The sequence below is a fragment of the Mesoplodon bidens genome (genome assembly GCF_964165515.1).
Source record: "Mesoplodon bidens genome assembly, chromosome: 2".
Classification (NCBI taxonomy): domain Eukaryota; kingdom Metazoa; phylum Chordata; class Mammalia; order Artiodactyla; family Ziphiidae; genus Mesoplodon; species Mesoplodon bidens.
In genome coordinates, this window is record NC_138177.1 from 77,341,869 (window position 1) to 77,365,783 (window position 23,915).

General features: G+C 37.0%; 1 protein-coding gene across 5 annotated transcripts in view; it reads right to left on the minus strand.

Moving 5' to 3' along the window:
- RPRD2 (regulation of nuclear pre-mRNA domain containing 2) overlaps positions 1 to 23,915 on the minus strand; it is a 94,236-nt gene that overhangs the window by 11,955 nt on the left and 58,366 nt on the right. For 3 of the 5 annotated variants that reach the window (XM_081256988.1, XM_081256984.1, XM_081256986.1), the window contains exons 3-10: positions 21,015 to 21,115; positions 20,075 to 20,152; positions 18,737 to 18,789; positions 18,018 to 18,144; positions 16,368 to 16,543; positions 5,874 to 6,156; positions 4,353 to 4,613; positions 1,949 to 2,149 (exon numbers count right to left, since the gene is read on the minus strand). In XM_081256988.1, coding sequence (XP_081113114.1) covers positions 1,949 to 2,149; positions 4,353 to 4,613; positions 5,874 to 6,156; positions 16,368 to 16,543; positions 18,018 to 18,144; positions 18,737 to 18,789; positions 20,075 to 20,152; positions 21,015 to 21,115 — 1,280 coding nt within the window. The remainder of the gene's footprint in view (positions 1 to 1,948; positions 2,150 to 4,352; positions 4,614 to 5,873; positions 6,157 to 16,367; positions 16,544 to 18,017; positions 18,145 to 18,736; positions 18,790 to 20,074; positions 20,153 to 21,014; positions 21,116 to 23,915) is intronic. The other 2 variants (XM_081256985.1, XM_081256987.1) reach the window with 1 other exon arrangement.

Below are 23,915 nucleotides of genomic sequence, written 5' to 3' on the forward strand. Positions count from 1 at the left end.
GGCCCAGCCGCTCCACGGCATGTGGGATCTTCCCGGACCGGGGCACGAACCCGTGTCCCCTGCATCGGCAGGCAGACTCTCAATCACTGCGCCATCAGGGAAGCCCTGAAGTCATTCTTTTGTACTGAAAATCAGTCAATAATGGTTGTGGGTGACACATTCAGAGCAAAGTTCTAAGAGATTTCCTTTATGGTCTTTGAAGAAATGTACCTATTTAAGTTGCTGGACACAGTTCTTTTAAAAGGCTAGGAGAGGGGCTTCCCTGGTGGTGCAGTGGTTGAGAGTCTGCCTGCCGATGCAGAGGACACGGGTTCGTGCCCTGGTCCGGGAAGATCCCACATGCTGCGGAGCGGCTGGGCCCGTGAGCCATGGCCGCTGAGTCTGCGCGTCCGGAGCCTGTGCTCCGCAACAGGAGAGGCCACAACAGTGAGAGGCCCGCGTACCGCACAAAAAAAAAAAAAAAAAAAAAGGCTAGGAGAATTCCACTTTCCATAAGGAACTGAAAGGTGATAAACTGCCCTGTTATTCCACAAAGCTTGTTTCCTGAGATGCCCACTTTTCATTTTGTCATAACACACTTAGTTCTGTTCAAATTTTGCCTGATGAGAAGATCCACATGATACTATTGTTACAATCTGCTGAAAGAAAAAGCTTCTTCTTTAAGATCTAAGTATTATATCTATATAAGAAGTTAAAATACAAGTGAGTTCAAAATTTTTACTATAACTATAGGATGGTGATAGAAGAGGGAGTGGAAGGGAGAAACCATATAAACATGCCAATCTCTCAAACTAATTATCCCTGAAATCAGTAGTATGAGATGCACTGTAGCATCACCATTAATTCTTTTGCTGGTTCCAATATGTAGAGCTGTGGATTACTATTTCACAGTATTTAGTTATGTGTAACAAAATTCTCTTACATGGTAAGACAAAGCTCACTATAATACAGTGCCTTGCGGATACACTTACAGAACAGTTTAGGAAGTAAGAAAATTAACAGATACCTGTACTGCTGCTCTCTATTCATATAAAGCAGGATCTCAGCACCACTGACATTTGGGCGGGATACTTCTTTGTTGTTGGGACTGTCCTATGCATTGTAGGGTTAAGCAGCATCCCTGGCTTCCACCCACTAGAGGTACAGCACCCCCACCCCGACCCCAGCTGTGACAAACAAAAACATCTTCAGACATTGCCAAATGTCCCCTGGAGGCTCCTGGTTGAGAACTATTGATAAAGAGTAAGTCACTATATTGAAGGTGTAATTCACTGCATAATTATACTGAGGTTGGTATCTGGAGGGTCTGAGAACAAAGAGCAAGGTAAGCTTTATGAAAAAATGTTAGAAGTAGACAGTTTTAGCACAAAACAAGATAATTAGCAAAGCTGAAGAGAGAGGTTCAAATAAGGTAGCGATAATAGCTAGGCAGAAAATCAGAAAAGGTATGATATCTATAGAGGCCTCTATAAAACATTAGGACATAAAAAAAGAGATAATCATAAGAGTTCTGATAGTAGATTGATCTTTCTTACTGTCTTTAGCTTCAGTTAACATTAAAATGTGTAAAACTCAACCTGTACTAACTTATACTAAGAGGTTGGGATACATGGTTTAAGTGAAAGAATACTGGACTCCAGTCAAGAAATCTGGCTTTTAGTCTCAGCTCTTCACTGAACAGACAGATGTGTGATCTTAAGCAGGTCACATTACCTCACTGAGTGTTAACTTCCTCATCTGAGGAGGGTATCGGACTAGAGGATATTTAAAGTCTCTTTCAGCTTTGACATTTCAGAATTCTATAAATGCCGGTTTGTACATGATAAAGAGAATAATGAATTAACTGTACTATACATTTCATAGCATTGGATTCCTCAGAAATGGAATCCAGGATTAAGCCAGAGACAAACATTCACGATTCAAGTCCCTCTAGCGCATGTCAGTTTACCTTGCAGTGCAGGGGCTGACTGTGTCTGGGTTTTGGAAAGAGCAGACAGAATGCTCTCTGGGGTGATCTCCACCTTCGAGAGGATATTTGCTAGAGGGTTATGAGATGTTGTCGTGGCAGGTGCAGGTGTTTTCAGACCACTGGTGAGGTTGCTGGGACTTGCAGGAGTTCCTGGAGAAGGTCTTGATGCAGGACTGACCCCTGGTGGCAGAAAGATTAACTCAAGAAAATGCAATTCAAAATGACCTATAAATTCATGATACTTTCCAGTCACTTAATTGAATATGGTATGTTTAATAGGAATTCTTCTGTGAATGATCCACAAATTGTCCATCTTGTACAAAGAAAAAATCTGAAAATTAGATTAAGACTTGCTCCTATCTACTTGGAACACTGTTAAATTAGATAAGTATTAAGTCATTTTTTTCATATGTATTTACTAGTTTTCAGAGCCCCAAAAGAAGGAGACCAGAGAACCTATTTCTTTTTTCTCTACCAAATGGAACCTACACCTCAGACTCCTCTAAGTACTCAATAGATATTGCTGGCTAATTATGATCAGACTTGGCCACTGCATAATTCTATGTGGTAAGTAAGTTATTTCCTTTTGAAATGGACTTTAAAATGACGTTATATAAGCAATCTTTACATTTTTACATTTTAAAATACTGGGTTGATTCTTAACATAGGAAAAATGGTATATAAAGAAGAAATGATTTTTGATTTTTTTAACAACCAAAAATATAAACAGGTATTTCACACACAAAAATGATAAGCATATGAAAGAAATTTTAACCACATCTTTAATCAAAGGAATGCAAACGAACAATTTTTTTTAAGACCGAATTTGACAAAGTATAAAACAAAACAGGTTGGAGAGGTTGAGGAACAATGGGAACTTTCATATACTTGGTACATAAAATAGTACGTTTTTTGGAGATCATTTTAGTTATAACATGAAAAGACTTAAAAACCTACATGCTGAATTTTTTAGAGTCTTTATCTTTTAGAAATAAATATTTAGTTATTTATGAAGAAATGAAATAATTGGGATTTTCTTCAAAATAATCAGTATTGAATAGGGCATAGCAGAAACAAGATTGGCCATGTGTTTACAGTGTTGAAGATGAGTCATGAGCATGTAGAGGGGCTCTACTTTATCTTCATTAAAACTTCCATTAAAAAAAGTCCCATATACTTATCAACCCTTTTAAGAAGGGTTGTGCATAAAATTTTAGCACCAAGGTTGTTCATTACAGTATTCTTTGTAACAGCGAAAAATTGGAAACACACTAGATGTTCTAATAAAGGCTTACATAAATTATTGAATGCTATTAAATGATATAGCTGAATGTTTAATGACTTACAAAAACATCCATGATATGTAGTTAAATTTTAAGTAGCTGCTTGCAAAAGAGTACAGTTGTCCCTCAGTACCCGTGGGGGGTTGGTTTCAGGACTCCTGAATATACCAAAATCTGTGGATGCTCAAGTCCCTTATAAAATGGTATAGTATTTGCATATAACCTATGCACATCCTTCCATATACTTTTGTTTGTTTGTTTGTTTGCCGTGCCACATGGCTTACGGGATCTTTGTTCCCTGATCAGGGATTAAACCTGGGCCATGGCAGTGAAAGCGCCAAGACCTAACCACTGGACCGCCAGGGAACTCCCTGTCCTTCCATATACTTTAAATCATCTCTAGATTACTCATAATACATAATACAATATAAATAGTTGTAAATACAATGTAAATGTTATATAAATAGTTGCTGGGGCATGACAAGTTCAAGTTTTGCTTTTTGGAACTTTCTGAAAAAATTTTTCCCCCAAATATTTTCAATCCATGGTTGGTTGAATCCTTGGATGTGGAACCTGCAGATGCAGAACCGGTGAATATGGAGGACCGACTGTATACGCAATATGCTTCAATTACTGAAAGAAAAATTATTACTAACATTTTATCTCCCCAAACACACACACATACACACACACACGCGCACGCGCGCGCACACACACGCACACTTGTAAGGTTAAACACAAGTGGTTTCCTTTGGGATGGCAGAATTATGGATATTTTATTCTTTTAACTTATCTTCTAATTTTTCTATGATGACCATGTAGTGGTACGTATGTATGTATCTATTTATTACTTAATTATGGCTCACTGGGTCTTAGTTGCAGCATGCATGCGGGATCTAGCTCCCCGACCAGGGATGGAACACAGGCCCCCTTGCACTGGGAGCATGGAGTCTTACCCACTGGACCGCCAGGGAAGTCCCTGTTTTTATTTTTTAATTAAAAAATTACTTTTAATTAAAAAACAGAAACAAAACCCAGATTGATGGTTCAATTAGAAAGGTGGAAATAAGCCTTTTATCTTCTTTACTGGGGCTACTTACCAGTATTTTTCATGACTGATGTCAGGCTGCTAAGGATGGAACTGATCTTTGCCAGATCCACATTAGCCAGGTTTGGCAAAGCCAGTGCTGGAGTAGGGGAGAGAAGAGAAGTATTCACAGGCTTTGGAAGAGGTGGGGTTGCTGTCATGGTCACAGGCACTGGAGTACATGAAGAGGCCTTTGAGATACTTTCTGTTGGCTTTGTAGGTACAGCAGTGGATACAGCTGACTTCTCCACAGGTTTTTCCTTCCTGTCTTCTACTGTTTAAAAAAAGAAAAGAGATGGTATTGCATCCTACTACTTTCCAGACTCTGCTTCCAATATGAATTAACATGTCCTAATATTTCCTAAAAAGTACCATGCTTTAGAGAAAAATCATTCACTTCATGATTTTTTAAAAAAGTCATGCTCTTTATAATTTATGAACCTTCCCACCTTTAATAGCTGCTTAAAATGAATTCCCCAAATACATCTTTTATCTTACATTTAATGATTTCTTTACATCTTCTTAGTCTCTGTATATTAAATTTGTACATCTTTGGAAGCATGTTATTATTTGGTACACATTTGTGGTCTGTCTTTCAGTAATATTTATGTCATAAATTGTCCTGTCTTTTCCTTGCCATTATTAACCTGAGAGCTTTCTAAGAACTGAAACTCTGTACATATGTTAATGTATTATCCTTTGGCCTCCTGAAGTTGGTCTACTGGGGGTGCAATCAGGCACTAATGCAATGTTTTAACTCTTGATGCCTCTGCAATACATTCCTCTTAATACTTTAAAGGCAATGCACTATATGGATAGGGCATTAAATCCAACCTAAGTCAAACTGCCTAATAAGAATAATTATAAAAGCTGGGGATGTCAGAGAAACAATTCACCAATCCAGGTTAATTCTGAAAGTGTGGTTAACAAAGTGTGGCTTTGGAATCTTGAAGGTCAAGAGTGACAGAGAATAAGGAATCCCAGCATAAGTGGCCCTCCCTTTAGAGCAGTGCTGTTTAAAAGAAATGTAATTCAAGCCACATATGTAAGTTTAAATTTTCTAGTAACCATATCAAAAAAAGAAAAACAGGTAAAATTAATTTTAATATTTTACTTATCTCAATATATCCCCAATATTTTCATTTTAATAAGTTATAAATATAAACAATTATTAATGAGATATTTTCACTCTTTTTTAAAGCACTAAGTTCCTAGAATCCAGTGTGTATTTTGCTTTGTTTTTGTTTTTGCCACACCACGTGGCTTGCAGGATCTTGGGTCCTTGGCAGCGGAAGCACAGATTCCTAACCACTGGACCACCAGGGAATTCCCTGAACAGCACAGATCTTAAGCAATGATTCTCAACGTACGTGGCATACCAAATCCTGAACCACTGCTCTACAGACAATACTAACTTGGTGTTCTAATTTTACAAGGATTAAACCATCTTTTAATACCTGCCTGTGATAGATTTATTGGTGGGGAAGGCAAAACAGATAAGGAGCAAGTTGTCTACTAATCACATAGGACATACCAATGATTTTTGACCCATCATCTTCCACATCTGAGAGTTCCATGTCTTCCACATCACGATTATCTGTTGCAGGCTCAGGTGTGGCAGATTTCTCACTCTCCATGGTTGGTGACTGGGATTCCTCACCTCCCATTCCTTGAAAAGGAGACTCAGAGCCAGTTGGGGAGGGAGCATCCATGCTTGGGGAAGGGACTGGTGATTCCTCAGGATCAGGAAGGGTTGACTTCAATTGATCCAGCTTTTTCTTTAAATTGTTCACTCGATTAGCGAAGGTTTTATATGCCTAAAAGAGAAAAAGAAGAGTTTCCTCCTCTGAGAAGTAACCAAGAAGCTACCATTTTGACTTGATCAGATTTCTTCATTATTATTAACTACTATATCACTGGTATAAAACAAGAAAATATCATCTGTCAAGCATGGAGTAGTTTCCAATCTCTGCCTTTTATATTCCCTACGTCAATATTACCATCCACAGTCGCCCAAGTTAGAGACTTAGAAGTTATCTGCAGTTCATCCTCCCTTGCTCCTCTGTATCCCTCCAAGCAACCAATATTTATCAAGAGCCTAAATGTGCTGGCCACTCTTCTAGGTACTGGAGATACAGCAATGACTAAGAAGACAAAAATCAAATCAATAAATAAAGCATAGCCTGAGAGGTCAAATACTATTGATTTTTTTTAAAAAAAGAAACTGTTTATTTTAAAAGTTTTAGGTGTACAAAATTACTGTGAAGATAAAATAGAGAGTTCCCATATAACCCACACCCAATTTTCCCTATTAACACCTAACATTAGTATGATACATTTGTCACAATTAATAAACATTTGTCACAATTAATAAACCAATTTTGATAATTATTATTAACTAAAGCCCATACTTTATGCATATTTCCTCAGTTTTTATCTGATGTTCTTTTTCTATTCCAGGATCCCATAATTTAGTAGTCACATCTCCTAGGCTTCTCTTGTTTGTGATGGTTTGTTAGACTTTCCTTGTTTTTGATGAACTTGACAGTTTTGAAGAGTACTGGTCAGGTATTTTGTAGACTGTCTCTTAACTGAGGTTTGTCTAATGTTTTTCTCATGATTAGACTGGGGTTATGGGTTTTGGGGAGGAAGACCACAGAGGTAAAGTGTGATTGTCATCATATCATATCAAGGGTACATACAATCAATACAATGTACCACTGCTGTTGTTAATCTTGATCATCCGGCTTAAATCCTATTCATCTGATTATCTTAATTGCCAGTGTCTTGAAGCTGTGTGTCTTTTTCTTTTTTTTTTGTTAAGGGTCTTGGAACAATAGATTGTGGAATCATTTTGGTTGGTTGAACAAGAAGCATTATTTTAAAAATGGAGTGGAACGGAAAATAATATGCTAGAATTGAGATTTTGTTTCATAATTGAGTAGTTTGTAGCACAGCAATGCTCCCATCAAGAACAACTAGAAAAGCCAGATATATACACATACATATCTATACACACTCACACGCATGCATGCACGTGCACACACACATATTTGAATGTACTGTAGAGTGCTAAGGCAACGAAAACCCAAGTGGCAAATTCTATAGCAGGGGAAAACCATGAGGAGAGTCAAGCTGACATTCTGCAGCTGCCTTTTCTCTCAGGGTCCTGCTGATTTTGGGGAGCTAGGCAAGAATTTGAGAATTCAGGCAAAAGGAAAAGGCAGAGGGTTACTACTAAATAATATAAAGAAAAAAGGAGAACTTTTAAAAGTCTTGCTGGCCTGTAGAGATAAATTAGAAAAAATTAGCAAGGCCAAAATTTTGATGAAAGAGGAAGGACAGAATTGGCTCAACAATATGCTATTGCTTATCCTTCAAGATGTTTGCTGATAGATAACCCACAAGGACCTACTGTATAGCACAGGGAACTCTACTCAATATTCTGTAATAACCTACATGGGAAAAGAATCTGAAAAAGAACAAACATATGTATATGTATAACTGAATCACTATGCTGTACACCTGAAATTAACAGAACACTGTAAATCAACTATACTCCAATTACAAAAAAGATATTTGCTGAATTATGAAGTTTGCTTAAGAGGGAATTAAAGAAGTCAAGCAGAAAAATTCTGAAAAGCAAAGCAGAGTTAAACGTAGTCTCATGGTGCAGAAGAGACAAGGATTAGCGTTCAAATCACACAACGAAGGAGGGGCCCTAGTGATGTCGCAGGCTCTCAGTGGGAAAAATCTGTGACTTAGAAGCTGGATGAACCAGAGGAAATCAAAAGTTTGCCCAAACTGCAATTCAGCCTGAAGTCAGTTGAGTTTCAGATTTGATTAATATGATTAGCTCTTGGACTTCCCTGGCGGCGCAGTGGTTAAGAATCCGCCTATCGATGCAAGGGACACGGGTTCGATCCCTGGTCCGGGAAGATCCCACGTGCCATGGAGCAACGAAGTCCATGTGCCACAACTACTGAGCCTGTGCTCTAGATCCCGCATGCCACAACTACTGAGCCTGCGTGCCACAACTACTGAAGCTTGTGTGCCTAGAGCCTGTGCTCTGCAACAAGAGAAGCTACTGCAATGAGAAGCCCATGCACCACAGTGAGGAGTAGGCCCCGCCTACTGCAACTAGAGAAAGCTGTGCACAGCAATGAAGACCCAACGCAGCCAAAATAAATACATAATAAATAAATAAATTAAAAAATATATATGATAAGCTCTCACAATATCTGCCTAGCAAAGGAAAGGGTGAATCCTTTCTGTAGGAAGAGAAATCACTAAGACTCCAGAAATATTTTCATATACAATGTTCAGTATTCAATAAAAAATTAGCAAGCATGCCAAGAGATAAAAGACAGACACTATGAACAGACTCAAAACAAGTATAGCCAACACTGGAATTACCTAGCAAAACCCAAATAGCTATGATCTCTACGTTCAAGAAAATATAGAAAATCCCATCTTGAACAATTCAGTCCAAAATTCATTAGCAAGAGTTGAAGCGAAGCCTTGGTCGCCTAGGTTAGGTAACCGAGCCAAAATGGGGTGAGGAAAATGATTGCATGGGAGGAAGGCATTGCATGGGATGTTGAAGCCTAAGCAAGATAAAAAGAAAGCCAACAGAGATGGCTGGGAGGGATGGAAGTGCTGAAAAACTGGTTATACACATGGGCAATGATCAAATAAGTGATTATGTTGAAGATAAGGGGAGCAAGATTTTACATTTTTAGAAAAAGCAATTATAAATGTGAAAACGGAGAAAACTAGAATGAACCTCGTAGTGTTAGACTGGGATTGGAGATAATAGTGTGAACTCATGTTTTTTGACATATATAGACAGATACAGAAATATATATAGATGTAAATGTATGTATAAAGGTTAAATACACACACACAGACACACACACACACATTTCCTACCTCTGTACACTGATATGGTCTGGCAGCAGTGATATCCCAATAGTAATAAGTACACCTAGAACTCAGATCTTGGTTTCGAAATATCGTTTTTCACTAAAAGGAACCAAGGCTCCTTGGAGAAATGACTGATTCCCGGGCTGGACAGAAAAGTGCAAGATAAACCTGGAATACCTTGCTCCAAAAATAAGGAAACGCTCAAAAAATGATGGGTATATGTCAAAAGAACACAGAAAGTGGCTTGAAAGGAGCTCCCACTGGGACAATTTGAGCATCAAAATAATTATTTTGCAATGAATCAGTAGTTAGTAATGAATTAGAACACTGACTAAATATGACTGAGTCCATACTGATATAAATAAATGAATAAACTGAAACTGAAGAGGAACAAAATATTTGCATAGTTTCAAAACACCTCCCCACAAGACACTTATTAATTAGTGTATAGTTTCCTAGTGTTGTGGTACTTTATTACTGAGTGGCTTAAAACAACAGAAATTTATTGTCTCATAATTCTGGAGGCTAAAAGTCCAAAATCAAAGTGTGAGCAGGGCTATGATCCCTCTACGACTGAGCAGAACCCTTCCCTGCCTTTTCCTAGCTTCTGGTGGTGGCCATGAACCCTTGGAATTCCTTGGCTTGCAGATGCATCACTACAATATCTGTCTTGGTTGTCACATGATATTATTCCTGTGTGCACCTGTATCCAAATTTCCGTCTTCTTACAAGGACACCAGTTATATTGGATTAAGGCTCATCCTAATGACCTCATCTTAATTTGAGTACATCTGTAAAGACCCTATTTCCAAGTAAGGTCGTTTTCACGTGTACCAGAGAGTTAGGGCTTCAACATTATCTTCTGGGGTACACAATTCAACCCACAGCAATTACCAAGTGAAAACTTTTCAGTGGACAAGCTGGGAAGATGCCACACTAATAAGATACGAAAGGGCATGTTACAGGTAGTAAAACAAATCAAACTTGTGTGCTAACTGAAAGGATGAAATGAGAAGAACACAATCACTTCTGTGATATTCCTACTGAAGATATATAACCTCAATCTGATCACAAAGAAACATCATATAAATCCAAATTGGGGGACACTGGACAAACTATTTGACTTGTTATCTCCAAACATATTTAGGTCATGAAAATTAAAGAAAAGACTGAGGAACTGTTCCAGATCAATGGAAAACGGGAATGCAATAAATGCAACTTGTGATTCTGGACAGGAGCTTTTGTTATAAAAACTGGTCAATTTGAATAGGGGCTGAGGATTAGATAATAATGCATGAAATGTATCAATTAATTTCACGATTAAACAGCTATACCTTATGGTTATGAAGGAGAAAATAATTGTCTTGGAGGAAAATACTCATGAAAATATTTGTGGGTAATGGGGTGTCAACAACTTCTTTTTTGGGGGGTGTGTGTTTATTTTTATTTTATTTATTTATGTATATATTTACTTATCTTCATTCTTTTTTTTATTAATTTTTATTGGAGTATAGCTGCTTTACAGTGTTGTGTTCGTTTTTGCTGTACAGCAAAGTGAATCAGTTATACTTATTTCCAAATGACTCCCCCCCCAGAAAAGGTCTTCATAATATACTTAAGTTATTTCTTTAAGTTTGAGAGTGTTACAAAATAAAACAAAGAAGACTGAAAAAAAAATGAGAGAGGAAAAAGTGAAAATAGACTGACAGAATTTTACCAGAAAAATCGAATTATTTCTGAAGAAAAATCAAATGGCAATTCTAGAACTGAAAAATAAGCCAACTAAATTAACTGATGGGTTAAAAAATAGATAAGATTCAGCAGAAGGGAAAATGAATGAATTAGAAGACTGGTTAATAGAAAATATCTAGAAGGGCAGCACCGAGGGGAAAAGGATAGAAAATACAGAAACTAACATAAAAAGACATTTGGAACACTGATGAGATCTGGTATACAAATTAATAGAGCTCCAGGAGGAGAGGAGATATAATGGAATAGAAACAATACTTGGCAAGAAAACATCCCAAAATTTATAAGAAATATTAAGCTACTCATTATGGGTTGAATTGTGCCCCTCAAATCATACACTGACAGTCCTAACTGTATACCTCAGAATGTGACCTTATTTGGAGATAGAGTTTTTACAGAGGTAATCAAATTAAAACAAGGTCATTAGGATGGGCCCTAATCCAATATGACTGGTATCCTTAACAAAAAAGTGAAAATTTGGAAACAGAGGGAAGGCAATGTGAAGAGACATAGGGAAGAAACAGCCATCTACAAGTTAAACAGGAGAAGCCAGGAACAGAATCTTCCCTCACAGCCCTCAGAAAGAATCAACCCTGCTAATAACACCTTGATTTTGGACTTACAGCCTTACAGTATGAGACAATAAATTAATGTAGTTTGAGCTACCCACTCTCAGGTACTTTGTTATAGCAGCCGTAGTAAATTAATAGACCACAGACTCAAAAAGTTCTGCAAACCCTAAACCACATGAATATGAAGAACACTACACCTAGGCAGATCACTGTATAACTACTAAAAAACAAAGATAAAGAGAAAATATTAATAGCAAATCAAATGCAGTACAATAAAAAGGCTAATAACACTAAATAAATACTGACTACATAAAACAACTATAGAATATGTATGTGTATAATTAAAATATATAACAATAAAAACATATAAACATATAAATCTGAATGGTGGAAATAGTTCCTTTGATGCTATCTCCAAGGAAGCTATGAAGTTAAAGACCTAAGCAGTGATTTCAGCAGCTGCCCAGTGCCAGGCAAAGAGTTTAGAGTTTATGCACTGTCAATTTAGAGAGGCTTAGTAAACACCTTCACTTCCTATTAAAACCCCACAAAGGCCATGGATTAGGAGTAAGGACCATGTCCCAGGACTAAGGGTTATGTCCAAACAAACCTAAAACCAAGCCTTCACATCACAGTGATCCACTGATGATTTAACTGATTGCCAGAAAAAAACTCAACACTTTTTAAAGGTAAAATGATACAATTCACAGTTTTCAACAAGTATCACCCAAAAGGTCTCCTATAAAATAAATTCTTAGACAAGCGAACAGATAGTATATATAGGTATGATTAAAGTACACACACACACACACACACACAAATCACAGAAAAAACAGTCAATAGGAGTATACCTAGAAATGACCCAGATACTGGAATTAACATATAAGGTCTTTAAGACAGTGATTACAAATACTACGTTAAAGAATTTTTAGGAAAAGATGAAGAACGGATGAATAGATGGGAAATCTCAACAAAGAAAAGGAGCTCTAAGAAAGAACGAAATGAAAATTCTAGAACTGAAAAATACAGCAGACTGGGCTCAGTAGAACAAAGAATATTTGAAGACAAGTAAATATAAAGTAGCCAAAAATCAGTCCAGAAAGAAAAAAGAATGAACAGAACAGACAGAAATCTAAGAACACATGGGACGTATAACTGGAGTCCCAGAAGGAAAAGAGAGAGAATGAAAAAGAAGGAATATTTTAAAAGATAATTGTCAAATAGGTTCTAAAACTGATGAACAATATTAAACCACAGATCCAAAAAGGTCAGTGAACCCCTTTTATCCCTTTGTAGCAGGATGAGTACAAAGAAGAAATATAGGCACAGCTGACTTCTCAAGGGACGACAGGTAGAGAAACATTTTTAGGTAATGAAAGAAAAAAACTGCCAACTTATAATTCTTTATCCAGTGAAAACATTTCTCAAAAATGAAGGTAAAATAAAGACATTTTAAGATGAGTGGCTTAGTAAACAACTGAGAAACAACTGAGAAATCCATCACCAACAGTCCTGCACTATAAGAAATGTTAAAGACTTTAGGCTGAAGGAAAATGATCCCAGAGGGAAACATGGATCTGCAAAAAAACATGGATCTGCAGAAATAGTAAAATAAAAGACTATTTTCCCCTTAATTTCTTTAAAAGTCTACTCACTATTTAAGAAAAATAATAAAAATTATACTACATAAAATATACATAAGTAAAATAGTTAACAATAGCATAAAGACCTGGGGGAAGGGAATCCTACTACTGTTAAGGTTCTTACATTATACATGAAGTAACAGAATATTAATTTAAAGTTTTATTATAACAATATTAAGATAGTAATATTAAATTAAGATAATTTAATTTAAGGCAATAAGTTAAGAGTATCAGATTTGATTAAAAAACAATAAGCATAAAACCAAACCAAGATCCAACTATATGCTGTTTGTAAAAGACACATAAAAACTTGTGAGATGTGGGACTTCCCTGGTGGTCCAGTGGCTTAGACTCCGAGCTCCCAATGCAGGGGGACCAGGTTCGATCCCTGATCAGGGAAATAGATCCCACGTGCCTCAACTAAGAGTTTGCATGCCGCAACTAAAAGATCCCGCATGCCACAACTAAGACCTGGCATGGCCAAAAACAAACAAAAAACTTGTGAGATGCAGCTTAGAGAGAAGTTTACTGTATCAAATACACATATTTTAAAAAAGCTGAAAATCAATTATCTAAATATTCATCTTAAAAATGAGAAAAAGTATAGGAAATGAAATAATATAGAAGAAAGAATATCTCCCAGTGTGTACTGCATATAACAAGAGTTAAGTTTTATTTTGTGAAACTTTTGCTGTATATGTGCACGTGTGTGTGGTTCTTAGTTTCCATGTAATATCTTTCTTTCATATGGACTGTGGTCAAAATCTTTTTGAGAATATTGCTTTAAGGTTTAACTGTTTCCACAAAAGTCAACCTGGATTATTTCAATAACCTACTAACTTGTCTCCCTACCTCTAATAGTCTCCTGTTCTCCATTCTGCTATCTTGATTCCAAAATGCAGACTTGATCACATCATCAGCAAAATTAAAATCCTACAACTGCCTTCCATTGCTTTCAGGGTAAAATTCAAAGACCTTAGAATAAATATAGGCCTTTCAGGACCATGTTCCTGACTCCCTCTCCAGTTTTATTTATCACTTCCTCATAAATGCCTAGCTATAAGAAACTACTTTCAGGTCCACCAATTTTGCCATGCTCTCTTTCATTCCCATGCTTTGAAAATGCTCTTCAGAGAATATGGTCTTTCATTTAGCTAATTACTGCAACTTCAGAGTTTAGCTCCTTTGGGAAAAATTTTCTCCATATCCTCCATTCCCACTCCCAAATTCGCTAAAGCACCTATTCAATCTGTTCTCTTAGCACCCTATAGTTACCTTCATTATAGCATTTATTACACAGAATTGCGATTATGTGTGCTCAACGAATGCTTGCTGAACAAACTTCTCCCAGCCATTTGCTAAGGATCCTCCATAGCAGACTAAATGATTTTATATAATTTCATAAATAAGTAACGATGGCTCACTTTTCAAAAATTATAAAATGGTCTTTTGAGTAAAAATGGTAAACTAATCACTCCTATTCAGTGTCTCTCCCTCCTGGGACTCCTATAAAATGAATAGTAAAGGAACACAAAGATATAAACCAGTAACAAGGAAAAGATATAAACCAGTAACAAGGAAAAGGTTTTGTAAGAGTAAGAAGTAATGAGGCAGGGTAGAGAAAAATGAGGTTAGGAGTATCCAGAAAGGGAAAGGAGCTGATCTGGGAAAGGAGCTGATCTGTCTTGCAGAATCCCTGAGAAGTTTTGATCCAGGAAGTGATGAGTATAAAAAAGTGGAGTGAGTACTGGGGTTGAAATCAGAAATTAAAAGTGTGAATACCTTGGGGACCTCCCTGTGGTGCAGTGGTTAAGAATCCACCTGACAATGCAGGGGACACAGGTTCGAGCCCTGGTCCCGGAAAATCCCACATGCCGCAGAGCAACTAAGCCCGTGCGCCACAACTACCGAAGCCCGCGCACCCAGAGCCCATGCTGTACGAGAAGCCACTGCAATGAGAAGCCCACACACTGCAACAAAGAGTAGCCCCCACTCGCCTCAACTAGAGAAAGCCCATGCGCAGCAACGAAGACCCACCACAGCCAAAAATAAATAAATAAATTTATTAAAAAGAAAAAAAGTACTATATACTGGGAATTCCCTAGAGGTCCAGTGGTTAGGACTCCCTGCTTTCACTGCTGAGGGCGCAGGTTCAATCCCTGGTTGGGGAGCTAAGATCCCACAAGCTGGGTGGTGCAGCCAAAAAAAAAAAAGTACTTCAAGTATTATATACTTTTATAACCATATATAGTGATTAGAACTAAAAAATAAATAAAAATAAAGTACAAAACAGTTTCTTTCAGGGGCCATTAGACAAATGTCTAATTATCAACCCCTCTTCCCGTTGAGGTGGGGAGAAAGAGGTTCCTTAATTGAGTTGATGAAATTCAGAAACAATGTTTCCATCTAGTATCCTGGGTTTAAAAATATATATATATACAAACTTCTGCCCAATTTTATATCCCGTAACAGTAACTTGGCACACTCCCACTGAAACGCTAAGACATAAGGCTTTAGCAAAGCTTAATGGTCAGGGTATTCATGAACTTTAGCATCAAAAAGACCAAGGTCTTAATTCAGACACCTTCACTTGCTAGCTATAATACTACCTTGTACAAGGTTACTAACCCTCTTCAAAAGTAACTTCTTCGGGACTTCCCTGGTGGCGCAGTGGTTAAGAATCCTCCTGCCAATGCAGGAGACATGGATTCGAGCCCTGGCTTGGGAAGATCCCATATGCCGCGGAGCAACTAAGCCTGTGTGCCACAACTACTGAGCCTGCGCTCTAGAGCTCATGAGCCACAACTACTAAGCCCACGTGCTGCAACTACTGAAGCCCACGCGCCTAGAGCCTGTACTCTGCAACAAGAGAAGACACCGCAATGAGAAGCCCGCGCACCGCTATGAAGAGTAGCCCCTGCTCGCCGCAACTAGAGAGAGTCCACGCACAGCAACGAAGACCCAACACAGCAAAAAATAAATAAATTAATAAATAAATTTATTTAAAAAATAAAAGTAACTTCTTCATCTGTGAACTGGAGATAATAATGCTTATCCTAATAGAGTTAGATAACACATATAAACAGTCACAGATATATGGCAAGCAATTGATGTAAGACAGCTTTAATCATTACTTACATTGGCCACCACTTTTACTTCTTTGTACTGTGCTTCATAGAAAATTCCAGCATTTTCAAGTGCTTCTGTTAGTGACGGCCCATTTTTCACCTGCTTATCTAGTCCATTCACAAATTCCTCCAGCTTGGCACTTGCCTCTTCAAATTCTTTGGAGAACTTCTTCCCACCTGTCTTATCTAAAATAACAAGAGGAAGTATTCTGTAATATTCTTAGTCTCATAGTTACACCTTAAAGAAGCTTCTCTAAATCACAAAAATCACAAAACAGATTATTTAAATGGTTTGTGTGATCCTGCTGTAGTGAAGCAAGAGTGCATGATGAACGCACTTGTAATTAAGGTAAAGAAAAGAAAGTTCAACTAAATGAAAGTTTGTTGACTGCTTTTATTCACAAATTTGATGTCACACTGCAACTCAGGAATAATGGAACGAGGCTCAATTCTGTACACTTATACCATTAACTTTTATACTATAGACTATAATAAGATATATCTCTTAGATGAGAAAACAGAGGTTCAGAAAAGTAAAGATCAAGTGACTTCTTTGTGTATCAGGCTTAAAAATTATTCTTTCCTATCTGAAGATCTCTAGTAATTTGATATTAGAAGAGTACCATGAATTATTTTTCCATAGTGACATTGTATGACATTGTAAACTGTTTCTTACTCTCCTAAGTACTTTTTTCCCAGTGATGTTGGAATATGGCCTTAGGTGTGGATATAAATTTAGGCTTTGCATTTTATCAGCTGTGTAACTTGGGCAAGCTTCTTATCTCCTTACGAAGCCTCAGATTTCTCATGTCCAAAACAGAGGTTTTTAACATGCTTCTGAGTTGTTGTGAGGACTAAATTAGATAACATATGTTCAATTTAAAGCATGGTACAAGAACAAAATAGGTGCCAAAACAAGTACCTGGTAGTCATTTACTCATTATTTCAAAAATACTTATCAAATGCCTATTATGTGCCAGGTATTGCTCTAGGCACTAGGATACAGCAAGAACAAATAAGGATAATTTCTACTTTCATGACATTTACATTCTAATAAATTAATATGATTATTATTTATAATCTACAATGTAAGGAAAAGAGAGCAAGTCACTAGATTTTATGAGGCATTACAGTGACCTTATTTATTTATTATTATTATTTTTTTGGCTGTACCATGTGGCTCGCAGGATCTTAGTTCCCTGACCAGGGATCGAACCCAGGCCCAGAGTGGTGAAAGTGCCACATCCTAACCACTGGACCACCAGGGAATTCCCTACAGTGACCTTATTGAAGAGTACAGCCAAACCGGTTAATCACTCATGTGAAATACCCCTATCATAATCCAATACATCAAGAAAGGACTAGAAGTGGGGAAAAGGACAGAATTTAACTTATTTAAAAATTTTTTTTTAAATTTACTTCTTCTCCAGCTTTATTGAGATATAACTGGCATATAACATTGTTTAAGGTGTACAATTTGAAGGCTAGGAATTTACTTATGAAATTGACATGCATGAAATCACCATCTGGGAAAGAGGCGCCACAACTATTCTCTGTAATGTGAGGTTGTCTTTATGGAAGAAGTCAGTCTGATCACTTGAAGATGACATATATAGAAAGAAAATCCAACTTATTCTATTTAAAGGGATGTAGGTATTACCTTTTAAGCATTTGAGAGTTTCTGTGCTGCACACATCCACCCTCATAGTTGACAGCTGTTTTTCTTTCAATTCTATCTGATCTTCTGAGCGTTTGTACAGCAACAGCTCTTCAATGAGGGCCTGAGACTGAACACAGACCAGGGTCATATTTAATTTATGAAATCATCTACTTATTCTACCTTTCCACACTAAAGTAAAACATGAATAAAACCTAACAAAGCCACGAAAGGCAAAAACCCTTCATATTTCCTCATAATCAGGAATATCAAATATCAACATCAATTCTCATGTCAAAACCATATTTTCAGTTACATACTTTAAAAGATCCTTTTCCTTATTGATTCAAAGCTAATTTATGGATAGAGTTAAGATTGAAACAGACAAAGGTCCACTTATATCTTCTTTAAATTTTAACTAGATAAACGGTCTTATTATGTTAACTTTAAGCAAATTTTAATTTAATACAGTTTTACAGAAAGATGAATCCCTTGTTGGGATTCAACACAAAATCCAACCGGTAATAGATATTTCAGAAGAAGGTTACTTCGTCCTTTAGAGGTACAGATAAAACTCTTAAGTTTTAGACAGTTTGAACATGTTTAAAATGTAACTGATGTATAATTGAATAAAAATAAATCTTTCAGGATGGACTATACAGAAAACTAACGCAAAAGGGGTGAATAATATTTTGGCATGTTGAACATATTCTGTAACTTACTCGAAATTCAGCAACTATCTTAGACTTGAGAGCAGCTTTTGGATTCGTGGATGCTGTTGGAATTAAACAAAAGGTCATTTAAGAATATAGACACAAAATGTTGACTTAATATTCAGGAAAATTTCCAGTTTTATAGTTAAGGGTGTACTCTTTGAATATATGTCGAACATGCACATTTAAATCATGGTATAAATTCCTAGAATAAATAGTGGAATATGAAATTTGAACACTCCCAAGCATGGTAAATATAAAAATACACTATTTAGATAGGTCTAACCTACTTACCTCCAACATACCCTGTAAGTCTGAGGTCCTAGAATTATTGATTTGGAGATACTGAGATACATGAAGTACCTTTTTGCCTAGTCTGACTGAGTGTAAGAAGATCTTAACACCTCAGATTAAGAGTGTTCAGGAGCAGGACATCCAATTAATCCTGCACACTGGCTGAAGAAAATTTACTTAGAAGCATCAACTCTATTCCTATGTATTTAATTTTGGATTTCTTTTTCTGCTGACTCAATTCATAGCAAAAATAGGCAGGGAAAGTTCTAAGTAAAATACCACTGTGGTTGAACTGTGGCTGAAATGATGACTCTTGTTGTTCCTAAGCATGCAACTTATGACCAAAAGGATGTGAGAGGACTCCCTTAATCATGATGAATATCACATGCTTGCTGGAGCAAAACCATCCCAAGTGTCTTGTTTCACCTCCCAATTCTCACTGTCTTTTACCTTGTTCCCTCCACACCTTCAAGTCTTTCTCAATATTCCTCAGTTTGGCCCACAGCAGCCTATCACATGCAGTTTTCCACTCCCTTGATCTCATGCTGGGTAAACATGATAAACACAGCAGGAGCTCCTGTTAGAGAATGAGCTTCTGGCCAGGATTTGAGGCCCATGTCTAATCTGGTAGAGTATATCCCCAAATCTGAAGGATTTCATGGCTCCCACAGAAACGCTTCTTAATGCCTAGTCTCCTCTTCAGCTCTGTTGTTTAACGCCAGCTGCCTCTAACTTCACATATCTTTGAACCTGAAAGTTAGCCTGGGCACTATCATGTATTTTTTTCTTCTTTCAATCCCCCAACTACTCTTGAATCTTCACTCATTTAAACCCTTTTTCTGCATTTCCTTTGTTTAAAAGTAGTTCTATTTTTATTTTTTTAAAGAAGTAACTTCATGATGGCTTGTTTAGTGTAAGTCACTGGGAGCCTCCCAGGCCTGGAAAACACAGGCTTGCCCATGGTTTATGCCAGGTACGATGTCAAATGGTCTACATTTTCTTCTGCTCCAAAAAGAGGAGGTAATTTATATTAGTTGAGATTTTGTTCCTTACTTTGTGATTTCTTCCACTGCTTATTCGGTTGTTTGTTCAGATTTTCTTTCAGCTGCTTCTGAGTTTTGAAAGTGGTACCTGGAAAACATTTCAGTTTTTGCAATCTGGCGTTATGGGAAGCTGTTCTGTCTGTCCACTTCAGTGTCAAAGTTGTAGCATGAAAAAAGGCAATCCGAGACTGTGTGTTGTTTCTTTCTCTCCTTTTCTTTCATTTTTATAAAAAGATAAAAATACCCACCAGATCTAAGAAGCTGTCAAATAAACATGATTTTACATCAATGAAATAACAAATTTTGAGAATAGGGTAGAAGCTTAAAAACACCAGGTAACACATTCAAATGAAGAATTTAACAGCTTCTTAGAAGATGCTATTTTTAAAGCAAATTTCTAGTCAAATTATGGTCATGGTATCAGATATCACCTACTGCTATTCAATGACTTAATTACATGTATCTAATACATAGGAACTAAGTAATTTAAATAACACCAGTACACAACTTACTGCAAATCTAAACCAAAAGAGAGACCGAAGAATGCCAATACATGCTTACTATCAAACAGCTTACTGAAAACTGAAACCCTGTCCAAAAATTGTCCCATAAGTAAGAGGACAGGGCAGTAATTATTAAACACAAAAGATGAACGGTTTAAAGCACTCAACTAAAGTAAAGCAAATGCAGGAAAATAATTAGATGGTCAACATCACTTAATATGCTTGACTTTCTTTCGTCAATAAAAACGAAATTCAACCCTCCCCAAACCAATTCCACTTAAATTTTAAGGCAAACCGATTTTTACAATTATTTAATTTTAAACAAACAGGGCCAGATCCAAAAGTTTATTTTTCGTTATTAAGCAAAAGGACCAAATCTGTAAAATATATATAATTTTAAAGACTGAACAATGACTCAATCTTTTTTAGGAGAGAAAAAATACTTACTCAAAGCTTCTCTTAACGCCATAATCATTTCTTCTGGGTATACATTTCTATCTTCCCAGATTTTAAAGATTCGTTCTATAGACTTAGAGACAGAAGGATCCCTGAGAAGAAAGAAAAAGTGAGACAGACATATAAAAATGTTAACTTACATCTCAAACTAGAAATCTGAAAATAAAGTTATCAACAAAATTATTTTCCAAATGTCTTCTCATGTTTATTTTAAAACACTTTTTTCTGGTGTCTAGGGCTAAAATCTTAAAAACTCTTATTCAACACTTTCTACTACTGACATAGATGAGGCTATGGATAACATATTGAAGTTTAAAAAAATTTACTGAGAGTAATATTGGTTCATAATATAAGTTTCATGAGTACATTATATTTCTACTTCTGTATACACTAATGATTATACACTCATGAGCATGCTCATGATCAAAAGTTTAAGTTTCCATCCATCACCATACAGTTGACTCCATTCATCCATTTCACACTCCCTCCACCACCCTGCCATGCTGGTAACCACTACTCGGTCCTCTGTATCTATGTGTGTTTGGTTTCGTTTGTTCAGTTATTTTATTTTTAATTTTTAAAACATATTCCATGTATGAGTGAAAACATAAGATACGTCTTTCTTCACCTGACTTAACTTCACTTAGCATAATACCCTCAAGGTCCATCTGTGTTGTCACAGATGGCACGATTTCATCTTTTTTTTTAATGGCTGAATGGTATTCCACTGTGTGTGTATATATATATTTCTCTCACACCTTCTTTATCCATTCATCCATCGATGGGCACTTAGGTAGTTTTCCTATCTTGGCTGTTGTAAATAATGCTGCAATGAACAGAGGGGTGCATATATCTTTTCAAATTAGTATTTTCATATTCTTTGGATAAATACTCAGAAGTAGGATATCTGGACATGTGGTAGTTCTATTCTTAATTTTTTGAGGACTCTCCATACTGTTTTCCATAGTGGCTGCACGGATTTATACTCCCACCAGCAGTGTATGAGGTTTCCATTTTTTCCATATCCTCTCCAACACTTGTTATTTCTTGCCTTTTTGATAACAGCCATTCTAATGTGTGTGAGGTGATATCTCACTGTGGTTTTGATTTGCATTTCTCTAATAATTAGTGATGTTCAACATTTTTTCACATGCCTGTCGGCCATTTGTATGTCTTCTCTGGAAAAATGTCTATTCAGCACCTCTGCTCATTTTTTAAAAAATTTATTTATTTATTTATTTATTTATTTAGGGCTGTGTTGGGTCTTCGTTTCTGTGTGAGGGCTTTCTCTAGTTGTGGCAAGTGGGGGCCACTCTTCATCGCAGTGCGTGGGCCTCTCACTATCGCGGCCTCTCTTGTTGCGGAGCACAGGCTCCAGTCGCGCAGGCTCAGTAGTTGTGGCTCACGGGCCCAGCTGCTCCACGGCATGTGGTATCTTCCCAGACCAGGGCTCGAACCCGTGTCCCCTGCATTAGCAGTCAGATTCTCAACCACTGCGCCACCAGGGAAGCCCCCCTCTGCTCATTTTTTAAACAGGTTATTGGTTTTGCTGTTGTTGAGTTGTATGAGTTCTTATATTTTGGATATTAACTCCATTATCAGATATTTGATTTGCAAATAACTTCTCCTATTCAGTAGGCTGTCTTTGTTTTATTGATGGTTTCCTTTGCTGTGCAGAAACTTTTTAGCTTGATGTAGTCCCATTTGTTTATTTTTCCTTTTGTTTCCCTTGCCTGAGGAGACATATCCAGAAAAGTAATGCTAAGACCAATGTCAAAGACCGTACAGCCTACGATTTCCTCTAGGAGTTTTATAGTTTCAGGTTTTACATCAAGTCTTTAATCCATTTTGAGTTAATTTTTGTGTCTGTCGTGGGACAGTGGCCTAGTTTTGGGGTTTTTTGGTATGTTGCTGCTTTGTTTTTCCCACCACCATTTACTGAAGAGACTATCCTTCCTCCATTGTATGTTCTTTGCTCCTTTGTTGTAAATTAGTTGTCCATAAATGCATAGGCTTATTTCTGGGCTTTCAATTTTGTTCCACTGATTAAGGTATTTGTTTTTCTGTCAATACCATGCTGTTTTGGTTACTATGGCTTTGTAATATCATTTGATATCAGGGTGTGTGATACCTACAGATTTGTTCTTTTTTCTCAGGATTACTTTGGCTATTCAGGGTCTTTTGTGGTTCCATACAAATTTTAGAATTTTTGTTCTATTTTGGTGAAAAACGTCCTCAGATTTTGATTGGAATTGCATTGAATCTGCAGATTGCTTTAGGTAATATGAACATTCTGAAGTTAATTCTTTCAATCCATGAGCGTGGAATATCTTTCCATTTATTTGTGTCTTCTTCAATTTCTTTCAACAATGTCTTATAGTTTTCAATGTACTGGTCTTCCACCTCCTTGGTTAAATTTATTCCAGGTATTTCATTCTTTTTTGTTGCAATTGTAAATGGGATTGTTTTGTTTTCTTAATTTCTTTTTCTGCTAGCTCACTGTTAACACACAGAAATGAAACCAATTTTTGTATACTGATTTCATATTCTGAAATTTTACTGTATTCGTTTATTGATTCTAATAGGCTTTTAAAACAAATTTTTTAAAATTAATTATTTATTTAGTTTTGGCTGTGCTGGGTCTTCGTTGCCACACGCAAGCTTTCTCTAGTAGTGGTGAGCAGGGGCTACTATTTGCTGCGGTGCATGGGCTTCTCATTGCAGTGGCTTCTCTTGTTGCAGAGCACGGGCTCTAGGCGCGCGGGCTCAGTAGTTGTGGCTCGCAGGCTCTACAGTGCAGGCTCGGTACTTGTGGTGCATGGGCTTAGCTGTTCCACGGCACGTGGGATCTTCCCGGATCAGGGCTCGAACCCGTGTTCCCTGCACTGGCAG